General features: G+C 43.5%; 2 protein-coding genes across 2 annotated transcripts; one reads left to right on the plus strand and one right to left on the minus strand.

Moving 5' to 3' along the window:
* Positions 1-1,454: 1,454 nt before the first annotated feature.
* Positions 1,455-3,890, minus strand: mmgt1 (membrane magnesium transporter 1). Its single transcript, XM_012841311.3, has 4 exons — positions 3,732-3,890; positions 2,781-2,833; positions 2,552-2,655; positions 1,455-2,406 (listed from the first exon to the last, which is right to left on the minus strand). The coding sequence occupies exons 1-4, from the start codon at positions 3,808-3,810 to the stop codon at positions 2,253-2,255; spliced, it is 390 nt and encodes a 129-aa protein (XP_012696765.1). The 5' UTR covers positions 3,811-3,890; the 3' UTR covers positions 1,455-2,252.
* A 122-nt stretch (positions 3,891-4,012) lies between these two features.
* On the plus strand, positions 4,013-17,452 carry slc9a6a (solute carrier family 9 member A6a). Its single transcript, XM_012841321.3, has 16 exons — positions 4,013-4,529; positions 5,187-5,386; positions 6,684-6,761; positions 6,905-6,981; positions 7,080-7,192; positions 7,578-7,683; positions 10,455-10,596; positions 10,978-11,083; positions 11,403-11,491; positions 11,749-11,862; positions 12,355-12,466; positions 12,837-12,990; positions 13,979-14,009; positions 14,301-14,383; positions 14,694-14,799; positions 15,225-17,452. The coding sequence occupies exons 1-16, from the start codon at positions 4,256-4,258 to the stop codon at positions 15,504-15,506; spliced, it is 2,067 nt and encodes a 688-aa protein (XP_012696775.2). The 5' UTR covers positions 4,013-4,255; the 3' UTR covers positions 15,507-17,452.
* Positions 17,453-17,789: the final 337 nt, after the last annotated feature.

Here is a 17,789-nt window from a genome sequence, read left to right on the forward strand (position 1 = left end):
TATGGCGCCTGTGGCTTTTAAACAGGCCACCGGTTTATCTAGACCAAGGGGTAACTATTAGCCAACCCAACAGCTGATGTGTTCTACACCACTACACAGCAATAATCAGAATGGCATCATTTGCTGAGGGAGCTCAACTTAACTTCCTGAATTGACACCACTTGAAATTCAGTGTGGCTGCAAGCTTACGAGGCAGGGAGAGCAACTAGCTGGTTCAATAAACAATTAGAGGCCCACATGAAAAGTCTACCTCAGTCTGATATGTGGAGTTCACTTTTCTGTACTCTGGGATGTAAGTGTGATTGACAGACAGATCCTGTTAGTACAGATGTCTATTGATGAAGGTGGAGGACCTTAAAGCAGACTTTGCTCATCGACAGCCTCCTCACATGCAAGCAGTCCTTTAAGCAATAGTCTCTGAAGAACACTGGCTCTACAATGAGGTTCAGCACTTAAACAGGCTGGTAGAGGTCCATGAGGACTGGGAGGAGGGGACATGTGTTTGGCTAAAGCCTGGCCCACGTTGCGTTCGGGCCCACAGAACTTTCATTGTCCTGCCTCAGAAACAGCGTGGTAGTCCAAAATCTCTGCAGCCCCCATCACATGTCACCTGTTCCTTCGAGGGGCAGCTGCAAGGCATTCATTTGGCAGTTCTGAGTAACTTGTGGGAGGCCATCATAGTCTCCCTGTTGTTGTTCCTTGAGTTTGTTTTTTGAATAGCAGATGTATACTACTTTTAAATGTTCATAAATAAAATATAGATTATTTTTGGATGGTATTCTTACCAGAACCTAAAAATGAGAATATTTTAAAAGTTGTATAAAACATTTTGTAAACTGTTATATATAAAAATCTGAAAAATTTATGATTTTTTTTAAGAAACAACAAAATAAACATGACAAAGTTCAGACTGTGTGTGTTTATGTACCGGTATAGACTTCAGACTGAAAATAATTTCTGGCTTTGTGCACGGTCATATATCTGAGGTAACATACTCCAGCAGTATCAGTTACAGTGCAGTGAGTTCCTTGTCTTTTTTGCATGCAACCTTATCACCTACTTAACCATTGGCTAATTTCACCAAGGCACACGCCTAAAAGTAATTACACAGATGGTGCACCTCCATGAATGTGATGCAAGATGATACTGCTTGTGCATTTACAGCACACCCACTAAAAGTTCTCGCAAACTTGTAAGATCCCATGCACTATACTAGAGACCCTCAGGACCTATCAATAATATTGCACCGCTTTATTCGTTTATTTTAGTGAATGAGAAAAAATAACTGATTAAGCCTTGGACAACTCTGCATTTTAACGAATCTTGCAGTTATACATGCTGCTCTTACTCAGCCTTGACACGCACACATTTATATCAATTGGCAATGACAAGAAACTTAACACAGAGCAATGAATGATGGAAATAAATGTCAGAATATGTTCAGTTACAAATTCTTCCATAAAATTTCAGAGTTTATTATTTTTAAGTTAAAAATGTTAGAACATAAAATTGGAACAAAATTACAAACATTCTCCCGAAAAACAAGTGTACCATTAGTCTCCACTACATGTTCACAGTATCATTAGCATCGGTGCTATTAGCATCGGTGCTAAACTGCCTTCAATTCTTGTCGGTTTCAACTTTTACAGATATCGTTAACATATTTCCATGACCTCAGGTGTTTATTGCATAACAAACTATTTTGAAAATCCAGACATTGATGAACATGAAAAAACATAAATACACTGTATGGTCCATTGGACATCCCCTTGTTTGAGGTCATGGCCAGGAAGAACATAATTCAGTCAGGAACAGCTGCTCAGCCTAAAATGTGGAGGTTGATGTGAGTTTTTAATATGAGGTGTTACTGAACCCCTTTGTGTGACATGAATGAAATGTGCCTCTGACAAAGCCTGCCAGGACTGGGGACAGGGAAGATTTTTCTTCTTTTCAAACCTTAAGACTCCCAAGCATTAACAATATTTACAAACAAGTCAGCTGGAAAAAAAACAAGGAGTTGGCACAGTCCAAAGATGTACATGTGGAAATCACTGTTGAAGAGATGCAAATTTATACAGCATATACACCATATGCAGAGAAGTTAAGGACAGGGGAAATCTGTTCTTATCTTCCCCCATCCCTCACCAACCCAGGCGCTCACTGATGCACAAAGTGAGAGAAAGAAAAAAAAAAAAAAAAAAGACAGAGAGAGACGGAGAAAGATGGGCACGGTAGCCCGGTAAAGGCCAGTCTCAATTAAAGTTCTCCAGCTTGCGTAACCGTAGGGGGTTTGAGGGTGCTGCTTGAGGAGCCGTCAAGGGCTCCTCTTCTGGGGAGCGAAACAGCACGCGGCCCCGGTGGTTGAAACAATAGAACGAAGGATGATTCCTCAACGTGTCAAACGTCCTGCAGGCACGTGAAAAACAGTGAAGAAAATGGTGAAATACTGTATAAAATATGAGTAAGGATGATTCTATCCTTATAAATCCCAAAACTAGTCTGAAGCCCCACATTTGCATACCACCTTGGGAATTCAAAGGGAGATACTCACTTGTTTTTCAGTTCTGAGGATGCATCCATGTCTTTGAATTCTCCAGCGATGTGAACTATTCCATAACAAGTCACTATAAACGCTAACAACGTCTGGAGGACAATCTGTGGGACACAAAGGGAATCAAACACAAATATGCATAAGAGATGATAAGTCGGCAAATTGGTGATGTGTGTAGTTCAGTATTTCCAGTAAAAAGTTGGGGGTTTGAGATGAAATTAGTTCTTACATCTATGGGTAGCGTTTCATTCTCCTTTTCTGTAAGGCGCATGTAGGATCGGTCTGTATAGGAAAGACAAAAGGAACGAGAAATATGAAGTTAGTTTGAGGGTTGCTGGAGAACCCAGCTCAGGCACACCCAACACCGTTCGGTTATTAGTAACATCTATTACAAAACACCTGCTGTTTCGGAAGATCTCTAAATGAGGACTCTTCTCTGCAGTTCAGTAGCAATACAAAGAAATAACGCTACAGCGTTGCCTAACAGTATTTTAGCTGGTTAAGTTAATCGTTGACACGTAGCATAACATCTGCATGCAAACACTATTAATGTTGACAACAAGTTCACCATAAAGGCCAATTAAATTTGCAAGTGATTAAGAGTGAGACAGTAGTCAAGTTAGACATATCGTATGGAAAAGCTAATAGCTAATTAACAAGCCGTTAACTTCAATAAGAACACTGGCTCTCTCAAACAAATATCTCTACGGTAATGCATTAACGCATAGCACCAAAGACTCAAATGAATGCCGCAAGATCTATAGAGATCGTTAACTACCTAACATTAACTGGCTAGCTATCAATTCAAACGTTTGTAGCATCTTCCACAGCTTGATAGCTACGTCATGCACCAAATATTCTCCCAATAAACTTTCGCTCAAAACGTTCACTCCAACATAATGCAACTGACAGTGCTTTACAGCGAATGCCTTACTTTCTCCGAACATTTTAAATTATGAAGACAACTGCAAAGTCCGCTGATTTAAGTAGCTAGCTATAATCTCGTTCCTGGTAGTTAGCTAGTTAGTGAGCAATGAGGTACTGCTAAACCAGAGCTGCTAACGCTAAGCTAACGTTACTTAGTGGAGGCCTAACGCTTTCAGGGGTAGTGGATGATTCGCGCCAGTAAATATCAAAATATGAACTCGGGATCGTTTTTCTTTTACAGATTAATACTTACGTTGTGCCGCAGAGAACGCCGCATGTGCCAAAGCAAAAAGGCCAAAACCCACGACACCTTTCCAAAAGGACGAAGCCATCTTCAAATGAGTGATGTACAAACTGAACCGATAGGAAGCTCAATTTCCGGATTAGTTGATTGCGCAATTCAAACTAAAAGTCGTAAGGCGGACCCGTTTCCTCTTAGCCGCTTACTGATCACATACTACACATAAATAAATCTCAAATATATCATTACAGATAAATGTAAATTCTTATAGAACAATTGTTTTCATTTGGATGGCTATTCAATGGACGGAGTTATTACGTAAATATTTATAAGGGACAAATACTACTTGCATGTTATGCGCGCAATGTTGATATGTAGAAGATAAATCTACTCGTTTCCTAGAGGTGACGCAGCATACAACTGGGCGGAGCGAGGCGTTGAATCAGGAACAATCCATACCCTCCTCTCCAGCTAGCTACAACAGTCAACATTGGGAACCTGAAAGCACGGACTGCTTATTATAAAGCAATGTTAACATGGGTTCCAGATGGAAAAACAATGCTAATTGTTGTGCATCATGGACGTTGTCCCTCTGTGTCTTAGTAAGCCTGTCGATTTGCTTGTCCAGAGCTGAAGATAGTGGGATGGAGAACATCGTAACAGAGAAGAGGGCTGAGGAAAGCCACAGACAAGACAGTGCCGACCTGCTAATTTTCATCATGCTTCTAACCCTCACAATCTTAACCATTTGGCTTTTTAAACACCGTCGGTTTAGATTTATACATGAAACGGGATTGGCTATGATATATGGTGAGAGGCCGCCTTAGAACGGAGATGTCCGATGTCATTGTTTTGCCACTGTCATGTCCATCAGTGAAAGCTTGCTAGCTACAATACCTTGTGTACGTTAGTCTGATAAGGCAGCACTGATATGTTTCCAGAAGTAAGCTTACTAATCGCGAATACATGTTCATGAAAGATATCGTGTTTGATGTTATACAATGTTCAGCCACCGTGTTGTTTTTGGGCCCCTGCCTAACGTTGGCTCCAGTTATAGCCTGTGAGCGTAATGCGTTGTCATTTGTGAAGCTTTACATTTCAGACTTCAATTGCAAGTTTACTCTAGAAAATTATAAACTACAGAAGTCGTTTAATCAGAAGTCAGTCATATTCACAAGAAAAGGACAACGGGTTTTCCGCCCATTAGTTGAAGGTAGTAAGAGCTTATCTGAGGTCATGTGAACTGCGCACAATGTGCGCAGCTCCACAGGTAATCGAATTATACTCAATAAAACTAGAAGGAACTAGGAGGATGTAGCATTGTTTAGTAATTCATCAGAATAAACGAAGAGTGTCTGTCTAAATAATGTTTGGCACTGTATATAATGTTATTAGATATTTCATTTTCTGGTTTGTGATTCACAAGTATAATTGTTTAGCTCCTCCGATGCCTCCTTTTGTCACTAGGACTCCTGGTTGGTGTGGTACTACGATATGGCATTCGCGTGCCTCGAGACATCAACAACGTCACACTGAGCTGCCATGTGAATGCCAGTCCTCCCACACTGCTGGTCAACGTTAGTGGCAAGTTCTACGAGTACACCCTGAAGGGCGAGATCAGTGCCAACGAGGTACATGATGTGCAGGACAATGAGATGCTTCGCAAGGTAAATATAAGAATTGAGCTGTCTTTTATATCCTTCCTAACTTTCTTTGTTGGAAGGCCTGTTTTATGATTCCTCAATCACACATTACGTTCTGTACTTCATTAAGTTTTAAAAGTCCAACACAACTTCAATTATATCTGACTGTAAACAAGAACATCATTGAGAATCGGATCAAACTGTCTTTTCAAATTACATTTGCAAAACCAGCTCCACCCACAGTTATGAGTGATTAGTGCCATTCCCCCCTCTGTTCTGTGAACCCACTGTTTGTCAGCTGAGCTTAGAATACAGGCATTGCTAATCACATTACATGGTTGTATTATGGCGGAAGATACAGATAGTTTTAGTGGGGGGACTACTGTGTCTGTGCTCTCACTGTGCTCACTACTACACACATGCATGTTATTTATGGAATCGGCTTTAAAACACATTCTCACAGCATGAGCAACCTGCGCCAATTAATGAAATGCTGTGTTGTGTTTTTGTTTTTGTTGAATTGTGCCACTGGTTACATGGAGAGGGACATGCATGTATTATTGCCATTTATGCATCCCTCACAAGGTTTTGACATGATTTTTCTCCTCAAAGTTCGACACAGTATTTACAAACACTGCTAACCAGTTTGAAAACATTTGTTATATTTATATTTTGATTGGATCAGCTTTCAGGAATCAACTATTGCAAAAGCTTTACATTGTGTTTCAGTATTATAAGTGTTTATGGGCAAGAAAAAATGACATGCCTATATAAAGCAATTACGTATGATTAAAACTGATAGCAATATATCATCACACACACCTACATCAATACTTTGTGTATGCATGGAATCCTTATATTGATTTAATTTGAAGCTTTATAGTATTATATATGTACACATGAACACATTGAAAGTAGGGAATTCCCTATTTCTTAGCAGTAGTTTCCGTATGGGAGGTCTATAAAAGGACACCACTGCATGCTGACAGCCTTTCAAAGCATGTGATGCCTACTGTAAAACTCAGCTGAACACTAAACTCCTTAGGCAGCATTGCATTTACATCATGCACTGTCAAGGTAAAGACATGACAGTCTTTTAAAGAATGTATCAAAATATTTGGTTTATCAACAATATTTAGCCGGCAGAATTTGCCTCTTGTAGGGCTCAAGCAGGGCTTTGCTTTTCCATGAAATAATGTGACCTGAATCAGTCTTTATACAACAAGGGCATGTGAATCATCAGCCTTGCTTCCCAAGTAATGCCCTGTATATTACATACCTTTGGGGTCTTCATGCCACATGCACTCTGTTCCCCTTACAGGTGACCTTTGACCCTGAGGTGTTCTTCAACATTCTCCTGCCTCCTATAATATTTCATGCTGGCTACAGCTTAAAGAGGGTAAGAGCTGCACTGAAATCGGTGGAGGCTTGAACTATTTATTATTTTAACATTGTTTAACATTTTACCTTTATAATGTTCACCAACTAGTGTTTGATAAAGTGACAATGTTGATTTCATGGTCCGTTCCTGTGGCTTTCCAGAGACACTTCTTCAGGAACATGGGCTCCATCTTGGCCTATGCATTTCTGGGAACAGTGATCTCATGTTTCATCATTGGGTGAGTGCATTTTGGGGAGTGCCCCCGGGCAGTGGAGTGTACAGAGTGAAGGTGGCAGGATGTGTGTCTGATCAGGTTGTGGCCTGTGCTCCTGCCAGGCTGCTGATGTACGGCTGTGTGACGCTGATGAAGCAGATCGGGCAGCTCGGAGGGGACTTCTTCTTCACGGACTGCCTTCTCTTCGGAGCCATTGTCTCAGCTACAGACCCAGGTATGATGCCCACGCCGGGGAGCTAAAAACAAAAACCTAAGTGTAGTTATTCAAGCGGCTTTTAATTCAGTGACAAAGAGGCTTTTGATGATCCATTTACGGTGATATATGTGTATGGGTATATACAGTATGTGTATATACAGTATGTGTATGTCTCAGTGTCAAAAAGACGGTTAAAAAGTAGCCATTTTGAAAGTTTGTGCTGTGGTGAAGGATCACTCTGCCTTCCCTTACCTCCCTGGAGATCAAGCACACAAGGCGCTGTACAGCTCATAGGACTTCTTACTGGGAGTCATGCTCTTTCAGTGTACATCATAACTGACACTGAGACAATATACCCAAATGTGCATCGCTTGATTCAGACCTTCCTAATTGCTTCTTCCAGTGACAGTCCTGGCCATCTTCAATGATCTCCAGGTGGATGTGGACCTTTACGCACTGCTGTTTGGCGAGAGCGTTCTGAACGACGCCGTAGCCGTGGTGCTTTCCTCGTGAGTATTCCTCTAACTCAGAACATCTCAGTAAACTGCATCCAATGTCACAGCAGACAAAGAATGCAATACACTGCAGTATTTGGGCTCAGTCTCATCTCACCGTGATGTGACTTGTGACTAGTTCCATAAAGCCAAATGATCAGTGAGTGGCCTGACATTTCCATGTAATTTGCTTATGATAGAATTAAAGGCCAGACTCATGAGATAAAACAGGAGATGACACACGTAGTCTTTGTTCAGGGAAAAGCTGCAGTTACAATGGTTGAAACCCCGCATACATTCTCATTCACATGCATTCTCTCTCACACACATCCACCCACACACACACATATACATATATACCCACACACATATACATATATACCCACACACATATACATATATACCCACACACATATACATATATACACACACACATATACATATATACCCACACACATATACATATATACACACATACAGATATACATATATACCCATACACATATACATATATACCCACACACATATACATATATACCCACACACATATACATATATACCCACACACATATACATATATACACACACACACATGTACATATATACCCATACACATATACATATATACCCATACACATATACATATATACCCATACACATATACATATATACACACACACATACTGTATATACCCATACACATATACATATATACCCACACACATATACATATATACACACACACATACTGTATATACCCATACACATATACATATATACCCACACACATATACATATATACCCATACACATATACATATATACACACACACATACTGTATATACCCATACACATATACATATATACCCACACACATATACATATATACCCATACACATATACATATATACCCATACACATATACATATATACCCACACACATATACATATATACCCATACACATATACATATATACCCATACACATATACATATATACCCACACACATATACATATATACCCATACACATATACATATATACCCATACACATATACATATATACCCACACACATATACATATATACCCATACACATATACATATATACCCATACACATATACATATATACCCATACACATTCTAACAGCAAAATTGTTTACTACTATGCAGCTCTGGTTTTATAACTGTATGAAATGATTTGTGACCAATCGATTAACAGTGTCAGAGTGGAATGTTTAGAGTCTTCTTGTTCTGACCCTAATGGTTGATTTCATCCTTCCCCTGGGCATCCGTTTCTCCAGCATTCTAATTTATTACGGGAGGCACAGTGGGGCGGCGGCCCGCCACGGCCACGGAGCCGCACCTCAGTGGGTAGAGGGCGTGAGCAACTCCACGACCGTGCCCCTCAATGGGTGTGCTGCGCCAGTAGTGCTTAGCTTGCCAGCTCTTTGAGTGGAACCCCCCCCCCCGTGTGCGCATCGCCCGGGTCCTGTCCCAGGCTATGCAGAGCCAATCACCCTCAGGCCCGCCTCAGAGCATGGTTGCCAGTTTTGGAACATTTCACCCCTTTTAACATATTCATCGTACTCATTGGCACTGTTGATGGATGATGAGGCTTGCATGTCATATCAAAGCGACTGCGGAGCTAAGCTGCGGAGTGAGGCTGGCCTGAGGTGATTCGCTGACTGGTTGGTTGGGAAGAGTGTGTTTCTTTACTGCCTTCTGAGGAGGACGTGCTGTGATCTGACTCTGCTCTTCTCTAGCATGTAGTTTTTTTTCTTCAGCAGGACTCTCTAGTTCCCCTCTGTCTCTCCCACGCAGAAACAGTTTCCTCAGAGAGAATCTCTTTTACATTTCACCAAGGCAGGGAGAAGTTGAAGCATGCCCTGCGTTACCTAGTTACTGTCGCTGCATCCTGACCGCCCTGCTTCAAACATGCATCTGATAAAGCTGGAAACAGCGTTTAACAGAAATTCCTACAATCTCTGACTCAGTCAACATTTCAACAGTTCTAGGAAGGAGGAACTTAGATACGGCATTCATTTTCAGGTGTTTCACTTCTGCACATTTTGAAGTTCCCTAACTGTTCAAACTCTAGAGTTGTTTTTTTTCCCCTTCGGGTAGGAGAGATTCCCTTGGCAGATGTCCCATAGAATCCCATATTGGTTGTCATGACTACACTAGTAGCAGTTTTGGTGTGTTTGTGCTTTCATTGGCTATATAGAAATAACAACTCCCTCCAGCTTTACAAATGTACACAGTTAAGTAAAAAACGTTGCTTGTGGTTGCTTCAGACCATGCCTTTGAGTTTGAATGCACCAGAAATGAAAGATCGGGCCCCCTCGGTGTTGAATAACATCAACACTGTCTGTATTTCACACTGAAAGTGCATGGTGTTTGCTGTGGGTGGATCTCCCTTGTCTCCTGTTCAGTATGTCACAGTAACTATCTCTAATTCTAATCGCAGTCTCTGCTTAAGTTAACCTTTAGACAAATCAATTAAGCAACAAGTCCAGTCTCCTTTGAAGGCAGATGTTTACATCTCAGCCATTACTTTAGCAATAGAATACAGCTTAATTTACACAATACATCAGCTATACCTTGCTGCAATGTAATGCCAATGTTACATGGCATTATCAGCTAGGATGTGAAGTGGATGTTTAGGAATATCCCCCAAACAGAATGTAGGTCTCAGGGTGATGTTTATGTTTTTTTCTCAGTTGTGACTGTCACGTGTCTCTTGTTTGCTTGCTTGCCTCTGTTCCTGTGGGGGGCTACGCACAGGTCCATAGTGGCCTACCAGCCTCAGGGGGACAACACGCACACGTTCGAGGCCATGGCCATGGTCAAGTCCTTCGGCGTGTTCCTGGGAATCTTCAGCGGCTCCTTCGCCCTAGGGGTGGCGACCGGAGTCATGACGGCGCTGATATCCTTGACTGAATTCACCGTAGTAAAAAAAAAAAAAAAAAAATCTAATCAAATCACATTTAAAAAGAATTAAGATGGGCAAATATGCCAATAAAGTCAGATATATACGTTTGGTCATTTTGCTAGACATTTTCATATGTACAAATGATTAGGATAAAAAACAACCTTATATAACTGGCAAATGGAGAGTGCTACTCTACTTTAGGATATCATATGCTGGTGTAGACTGCCAAATGCAACATAGTCATATAGAGTTGCACAGAGATGTAGACTGCCAAATCAACACAGTCATATAGAGTTGCACAGAGATGTTTGGTTGTGTAGGCTTCTCATCAGCAGACTCTCTTGACCTCTTGATCCTTGACCTCTCCTCCGCCACGTCACCAAGTTCACCAAGCTGCGGGATTTCCAGCTGCTGGAGACGGCCCTCTTCTTCCTCATGTCCTGGAGCACCTTCCTGCTGGCGGAGGCCTGTGGCTTCACAGGTCATTTTCACGTTTAACTTCAGTATTCCTGCATGGCAATTCATTTAGTCCTTCCACACAGAAAGCAAGAACAATCAATCAAACCAAGACAAAACCTTAAGATTTGTAAATGAATACTCACCCTTACCACCACAAAACAATGCATCACACACATAACATGACACCACAACCTTGAGCCCAGAGTCTGTTCCTTGACTCAGATAGGCCTTAGCTGACTGGTAATGAGCCAACAGGAAGGCTTAGGTAAGGTTCCTCTCCACCCTAGGTCTCAGTAATGGATAGTTATGTGTTTTTGTTCTGTTCCCCTTTGTGTTGACAGGTGTTGTAGCTGTTCTGTTCTGTGGAATCACTCAGGCTCATTACACCTTTAACAACCTCTCACCTGAGTCTCAGGACAGGACCAAACAGGTAAGAGGGAGGTTCCTCTCCCAGTACTAACATCACTGCCTTAATCCTTTCATATCGGCAAGTTTATGCAATGAGGGTAAATGTGTGGAGGAATGCACAAGTAACAGGCAACTTAACTTAAATCTGCTTGACTGTACACATATAAATCTAACATTGCTAACTTACAGAATTTACATTAGGAGCTGCTTTTGACAAGCATGATAACAAATAAAGTGAACACAGAATCAACTGTTGATGTGTTTTGCTTGTCTTTGCAGTTGTTTGAGCTCCTTAACTTCCTGGCTGAGAACTTCATCTTCTCATACATGGGGCTCGCCTTGTTCACCTTCCAGAACCACATCTTCAACCCCATTTTCATCATCGGAGCTTTCGTATCCTTACATGGTCCTATGGGCCGGCTTCATTATGGCAGGATAAAATGCAAATAATACAGAGCGTAGCTGTGTGATATTGCTTTGTAAACCTACAGTATATTCTCATGTAGCTGCACCTATGAAGAAGGACTTTAAAAGGGTGTTGATGGAGAAACCTTTGGGGATTGAGTTTGCAATGGAGACGTGAATGATCCTCAGTTAGACTGACTCTCTGTGCTGCAGCAGACATGTCTAAGAATACACCACCGCTGCACTCCCAGGCCTCGGGTGTTGAGTGACATGTTGCGGTCACCATCCGAACATTGCCAACATTGTGTTTCCTGTTGGGGTAGAATCCTTCAGAATAGCTCCCTTATGAAGAGGTCCTCTGGCTAAGCAGGAAGGACAGAGAGTCATGGTCTGGGTGGAGGGCAGGGGGTTGGCAGCGCCTGTGTTACTTCCCCTTTTTTGGGTTTCTCCTTGACTACTTCCCCCTCCCCACGCACACAGCTGGCTATTTTCCTGGGCAGAGCAGCCAACATCTACCCCCTCTCCTTCCTGCTCAACTTGGGCCGTAGAAACAAGATCAGCCCCAACTTCCAGCACATGATGATGTTTGCTGGTATGCACACAAGAAAAACAATCACTCTACATGCCTTGGTGTTTTATCCTGAGAGCTTCTGGTCCGGCCAAGAAAAACGGACTTTTCTCTGACTTTGGAACATAAACCATGGGACACTTTTATGTTTTCTTTCCACAGCCATTTCAATTGGTCAGATATTCAAACAAGCTAACACCTCCTTGAAACAAGTATTAATGAAGTATGACAGGGTGTTGAGACTTCATTGGGGTTGCATGTCCAAAAGTGTCTACTTCTAGATGTCATAGGTTGTGATGGTGTGGGAATGGACACCCTGTGGTGGTAGTTTGGGGGGGGCTGTTTAAAATATTGTGTTAAAATAATATTAATATAAGTGTTTGCTTTCACCCAGGGCTGCGCGGAGCCATGACCTTTGCCCTGTCCATCCGTGACACGGCCACCTACGCGCGGCAGATGATGTTCACCACCACGCTGCTGGTGGTCTTCTTCACCGTGTGGGTGTGCGGAGGTGGCACCACGCAGATGCTCTCCTGCCAGCACATACGGTCAGTCCAGCTCAGAGCGCCCCTCACACTGGACCCCTGTAACAGCCCCTCACACTGGACCCCTGTAACAGCCCCTCTCAGAGCGCCCCTCACACTGGACCCCTGTAACAGCCCCCCTCACACTGGACCCCTGTAACAGCCTCTCTCAGAGCGCCCCTCACACTGGAGCACTGTAACAGCCCCTCTCAGAGCGCCTCTCACACTGGAGCACTGTAACAGCCCCTCTCAGAGCGCCCCTCACACTGGAGCACTGTAACAGCCCCTCTCAGAGCGCCTCTCACACTGGAGCTCTGTAACAGCCTCTCTCAGAGCGCCCCTCACACTGGAGCACTGTAACAGCCTCTCTCAGAGCGCCCCTCACACTGGAGCACTGTAACAGCCCCTCTCAGAGCGCCTCTCACACTGGAGCTCTGTAACAGCTCTCTCAGAGCGTCCCCTGAGGGGGGGGGGGGCAGCTTTAGCCACCAGTCACTTCTCTCGCCGCTGGAAACAGACGAAGCAGTTAGCAGTTAGCAGTTAGCAGTTAGCCGATGTGCTACAGTTATAACACTCTACCGTTTAAGAAGACCCAACTTTTCAGAGAGCACCTTCCTTCCTAACTTGCACTTCTACTAGTACTTAACTTGCACTTGCAGTTACATTCCTGCACTTTTTTTCTATTTCTTATGTAAAATAGTATTTATTGTTACACTAGGTCTCTATTGCTCGAAGCTTGACCGTTCTCTCCCTTGTACGTTGCTTTGGACAAAATGACTGTTTAATGACTAAATGTATTGTAAAGTTATTGAGACATTACAGAATGAACATGGCAAATGGCAAACTGAAAATGTAACTCAACATTCAATCATGACGTTCTAGTTTTGAGAACAGCTACAAGGCTTCTTCACCCATTCCAGGCTTTAGAGGAGTACCCAGTGATGTATGGTCTGGCATCAGGTAGAATTAAGCCTTGCGCAGTGCCCTAAACATGTATCTTTTTAATCAACAGTGTGGGAGTGGATTCGGACCAAGACAGCTCCGTAAGTTTGTCCAACAGTTTAAAGGATATTTTGACATGCATTATATATCCAGTATATCTCTCACTATCATGCATTATATATCCAGTACATCTCTCACCATCATGCAAATATGGCAGTCAGGCATTGGTCTTTGTGATGGAGTGCAGTCACTACACATGAGTATGTGCTCTGACTGCCATACCAACGAGCCTGGCTCTTTGGCGTTGCGGTCAGAGTGCAGGTTTGGCCCCCTGTAGACCTGGGTTCAAGTCCGGGTGGGGTGACCACGCTCTCCCTTTTTCATCTCTGCAGATCGGTCCAGATGGGATCGAGAGACGGAGCACTAAGCATGAGAGTGCCTGGCTCTTCAGGATCTGGTACAACTTTGACCACAAGTATCCTTTATCACTGGCAACCACCTCTACATACTGAGGGCATGTGTCCTCTGAAGCACTGTTGTCTGGAGATGTACAGTACTTAAGTATGTATACTGGTCTATATATATATTTATATATATGCATATTTTAGTTTTTGGGAAATAATGGAACTTTCCCACTGACAGTTTCACTCTGAATATATTTTTAGTGACGATGAGAATGAGGAAGTAGAGAGGTAACGAACTTCTGTCAGTTGTAGCTGTAACTCAGTTCAGACGTTGTGTAGTTGCATGAGTGCTGCGTCGACCCTTAACTCTCTTCCGCTCAGCTACCTGAAGCCCATTCTGACCCACAGCGGCCCTCCCCTCACTGCCGTCATGCCCGCCTGCTGTGGCCCCCTGGCTCGCTGCCTCACCAGCCCACAGGCCTATGAGGTGAGTGACAACATGGCCGAGGTGCATGTCGATATATATACTGTCACAGTTCTTTGGGTATGTGGTGGAATTCTCTCCCTCAATTCATAACAGGACTGAACTGACTGAAGTGTGTGCTCTTTGTTAATCAAGAGCGTGTAAGAGTCAACGTGGCACTACACGGTCTGTTTGTAACGCCTGAGTAGAGAGAAAAAGAGCGATTAATAAATAATATCTAATAGGACAGAGACACGATGATAATGGATGAATAATAACGGACACAAGAGTGACTGCAGGAGGACAGGGAAATAAGAAACCAGAATGAGGTAGAGTCACGTGATCAACCTCCAAAAAGAGGAGGGGAGAGGAGTATACAGGAGCATACTAATCTTGGACAGTATGCCCTGGCTGTTTCCCTCATGATTCTCTGTGTTTTCTCTCTGCAGAATGAGTGTCAGCTGAAGGACGACGACTCTGACCTCATCCTGAACGACGGTGACATCAGCCTGACGTACGGTGACATCACGGTGAGCACGGACGCCAGCGGGGCCCACACCAGCTCCTGGCCCGTCGCCACGGCGACCACCGCGGACGAGCTGGACCGGGAGCTGGCCAGCGGCGACCACGAGCTGGTGATCCGCGGGACCAGACTGGTGCTGCCCATGGACGACTCCGAGCCCCCTCTGCCCGGGGACGGCCAGCGCTGGCGCTCTGGGGCCTTGAGCTGAGCAGAGGGATGTGGAACACATTCTGGGGCAATCTCATCCCTCACTCTCTGTCTTATTCTCTCTCTCTCTCTCTATCCCTCACCCATTTCTCTTTCATCTCCCCCATGCACCCCTTCCCCCCATGTCAGGAGTGATGTCTCACCTCTCTCCTTCTTTGTTGAGTTTGATCAAGTGGCGGGTCTGATGTCACTACCTCATTCTTGTCTCCCTCTCCTCCTGCTATCACCGTCGTGTCAGTTATTATTTATTTTCCTCTTTTCCTTTCCCCCTCAGAAGACAAAGCAGATAGTTGCTGCTTCTCTCTCCCCCTCTCTCTCTCCCTCCCTCTGTCTCTTTCTCTTTCTCTCTCTACTCGGGTGTTACAGCCAGACCACGTAGCATCACCCAATGTTTTGTCAGAATGGTGCGCCGGTCCCGAAGCATGTGTTTGATCTCTCCAAGCAAAAATCACCACCAGAAAAAAGCTTAGCTGATCTTCTCCTGTCTGTATAGCAAGGTGTAAAAAAAAAAAAAAAACTGTCGACATGATATGCATGCCTTTGGTGTGTGTCTGTATGTGTGTGTGTGCGTGCGCGTCTACCATTGTTTTATTCTTAATCGAGCAAGAGCGAGCGAACGAGAGGGATCCCATTTGGCATATGCTCACGTGTCTGATGGGTCTTATGCTTTCTACTGCCTTCTCTGTGCGACAGTTGAATCAGAGGCATGACTCTGTGGCTCTGAGTTTGCTGTGCGGTCACAATCAAGTGCCTGACGAATGTAGGTTTTTTTTCCCCTCCCTGAAAAAAAATACACTCTTCCCACCACTAGGGGGAGGCCTTGTATTTCGGTACTGACTTTCTCCTGTTGGAGTGGTGGAGTGGGATGTAGGGTTAGCCTGGCACAAGGCTTGGATCTTACATATTGACCTTTGACTGTGACTGTGTGAGGGTTTTTACACCTTGTTATATAACCTGATGTTGCTCACAGCACGTAGAAGGGCTGTTCTATATCGGGGATGCCGAATTGGAGGTAGAAGTGGCAAATATTGAGGGCCATTTTATTGTCTTTCAGTTGACTAACTTCTAACTTTTGACAGCCTCAAAATATTTTTCTATTCATTTTTGCCATGCAGCAGAAAACTACTGAAAAGGTGGATATTAATGAAATTACGAATGTCTGACATTGCTCTCTCTCTGTGTTTGATATTAAGCACCAAAACACTGTACAGAACAAGCAACATGTAACTAAATCCACTGATGGAAATCCGCTTTTTGTAAAGTCGAGTCTGTGCATTCCTGTGGTTTCTTAGTGATCCAGCTTTGATCTTTTTTAACGAACAAGCAAAAAGTGGTAATCGAACAATGTTAACGAATTTGCATAACGTCTGAAAATAGTTGAGCACCCTGATTTTAATATTCTAGAGCACTTCAGAGTTCAATTCACTGAGATTACATATTCTTTTTTCTTTCTTCATTGTTTTGCATGAAGCATACTTGTCTTCTATACCAACATGTCTGTGATGTGGAACAATCAAACTGATGTTGAATTGAGAAGTTGTAGTCGGGGTTAGTGCCAGTGCGGGTCCTGTGGTTGGCACATGGGAACATGAAAAGGGACTTAAGAGTTAAGTTAAGACTTAAGAGTAGCCTCTGTGTCAGGATGATGAATGTCAAGTTATGGAGATCATCTTAGAAGGCAATTTTATAGTTGACATACTTTTGAGCATTCCTGAGAACATTTTTAGCTGAACGGAAAGACTGATGGTCAAATTCAAGAGATGACCTGGCCAGAACGATGTCAGTTGTATGGTCTTTCTATGGAGCAGACAGGGACGCCCTGTTTACCAGGAGCTTATCTGACTTGATGGGTGATTTTGGGAAATGGCTTCCCGTAGTATAACACGAAGCTCAGGCTCTGTGTAAGTGTACAGAAAGAGAACGAGCCACTATTATCAAGACCTGAGACTAGACCTGAGACTTCACTCCTATCCTGAGAAATGTGAGGAAGACTTCCTCACGTGGGAAAAAGCAGTTTTGTTTGTCCTGAGCCTAGTCTGCCCGTATCTGCTAAGTGCTGCCTAGAATGTGGTCGGAGACAGGGTCAGTGGCATGAGCGCATCCACATATGACCTTGAAAGCGTGAGCGAGAGGTCGGTGTTTAGGTGCCACGCTGGCGCGCTCTCCCGGACAGAGGAGAAGCGGGCAGCATCCGCAGAGCGGAGTGGAGCAGGAAGTGTTGATAAGGCGTTGCCTAGGTGACGCAGCATTGTCAGAACTGTGATGGAGAGGGGGGGTAAGAGGG

This window comes from Clupea harengus, chromosome 20, assembly GCF_900700415.2.
Source record: "Clupea harengus chromosome 20, Ch_v2.0.2, whole genome shotgun sequence".
In the NCBI taxonomy this organism is placed as follows: Eukaryota; Metazoa; Chordata; class Actinopteri; order Clupeiformes; family Clupeidae; genus Clupea; species Clupea harengus.

What these genes read in the sequence shown, in the direction of transcription:
- slc9a6a (XM_012841321.3), top strand. Translation starts at nt 4,256, where the DNA reads ATGGGTTCCAGATGGAAAAACAATGCTAATTGTTGTGCATCATGGACG. An exon ending in CTGGCTACAGCTTAAAGAGG is followed by an intron (nt 6,762 to 6,904) that starts GTAAGAGCTGCA and finishes GTGGCTTTCCAG; the next exon opens with AGACACTTCTTCAGGAACAT. An exon ending in GCACATGATGATGTTTGCTG is followed by an intron (nt 12,467 to 12,836) that starts GTATGCACACAA and finishes GCTTTCACCCAG; the next exon opens with GGCTGCGCGGAGCCATGACC.
- mmgt1 (XM_012841311.3), bottom strand. Translation starts at nt 3,810, where the DNA reads ATGGCTTCGTCCTTTTGGAAAGGTGTCGTGGGTTTTGGCCTTTTTGCT. An exon ending in ATGAAACGCTACCCATAGAT is followed by an intron (nt 2,656 to 2,780) that starts GTAAGAACTAAT and finishes TGTGTCCCACAG; the next exon opens with ATTGTCCTCCAGACGTTGTT. An exon ending in TCCTCAGAACTGAAAAACAA is followed by an intron (nt 2,407 to 2,551) that starts GTGAGTATCTCC and finishes ACGTGCCTGCAG; the next exon opens with GACGTTTGACACGTTGAGGA.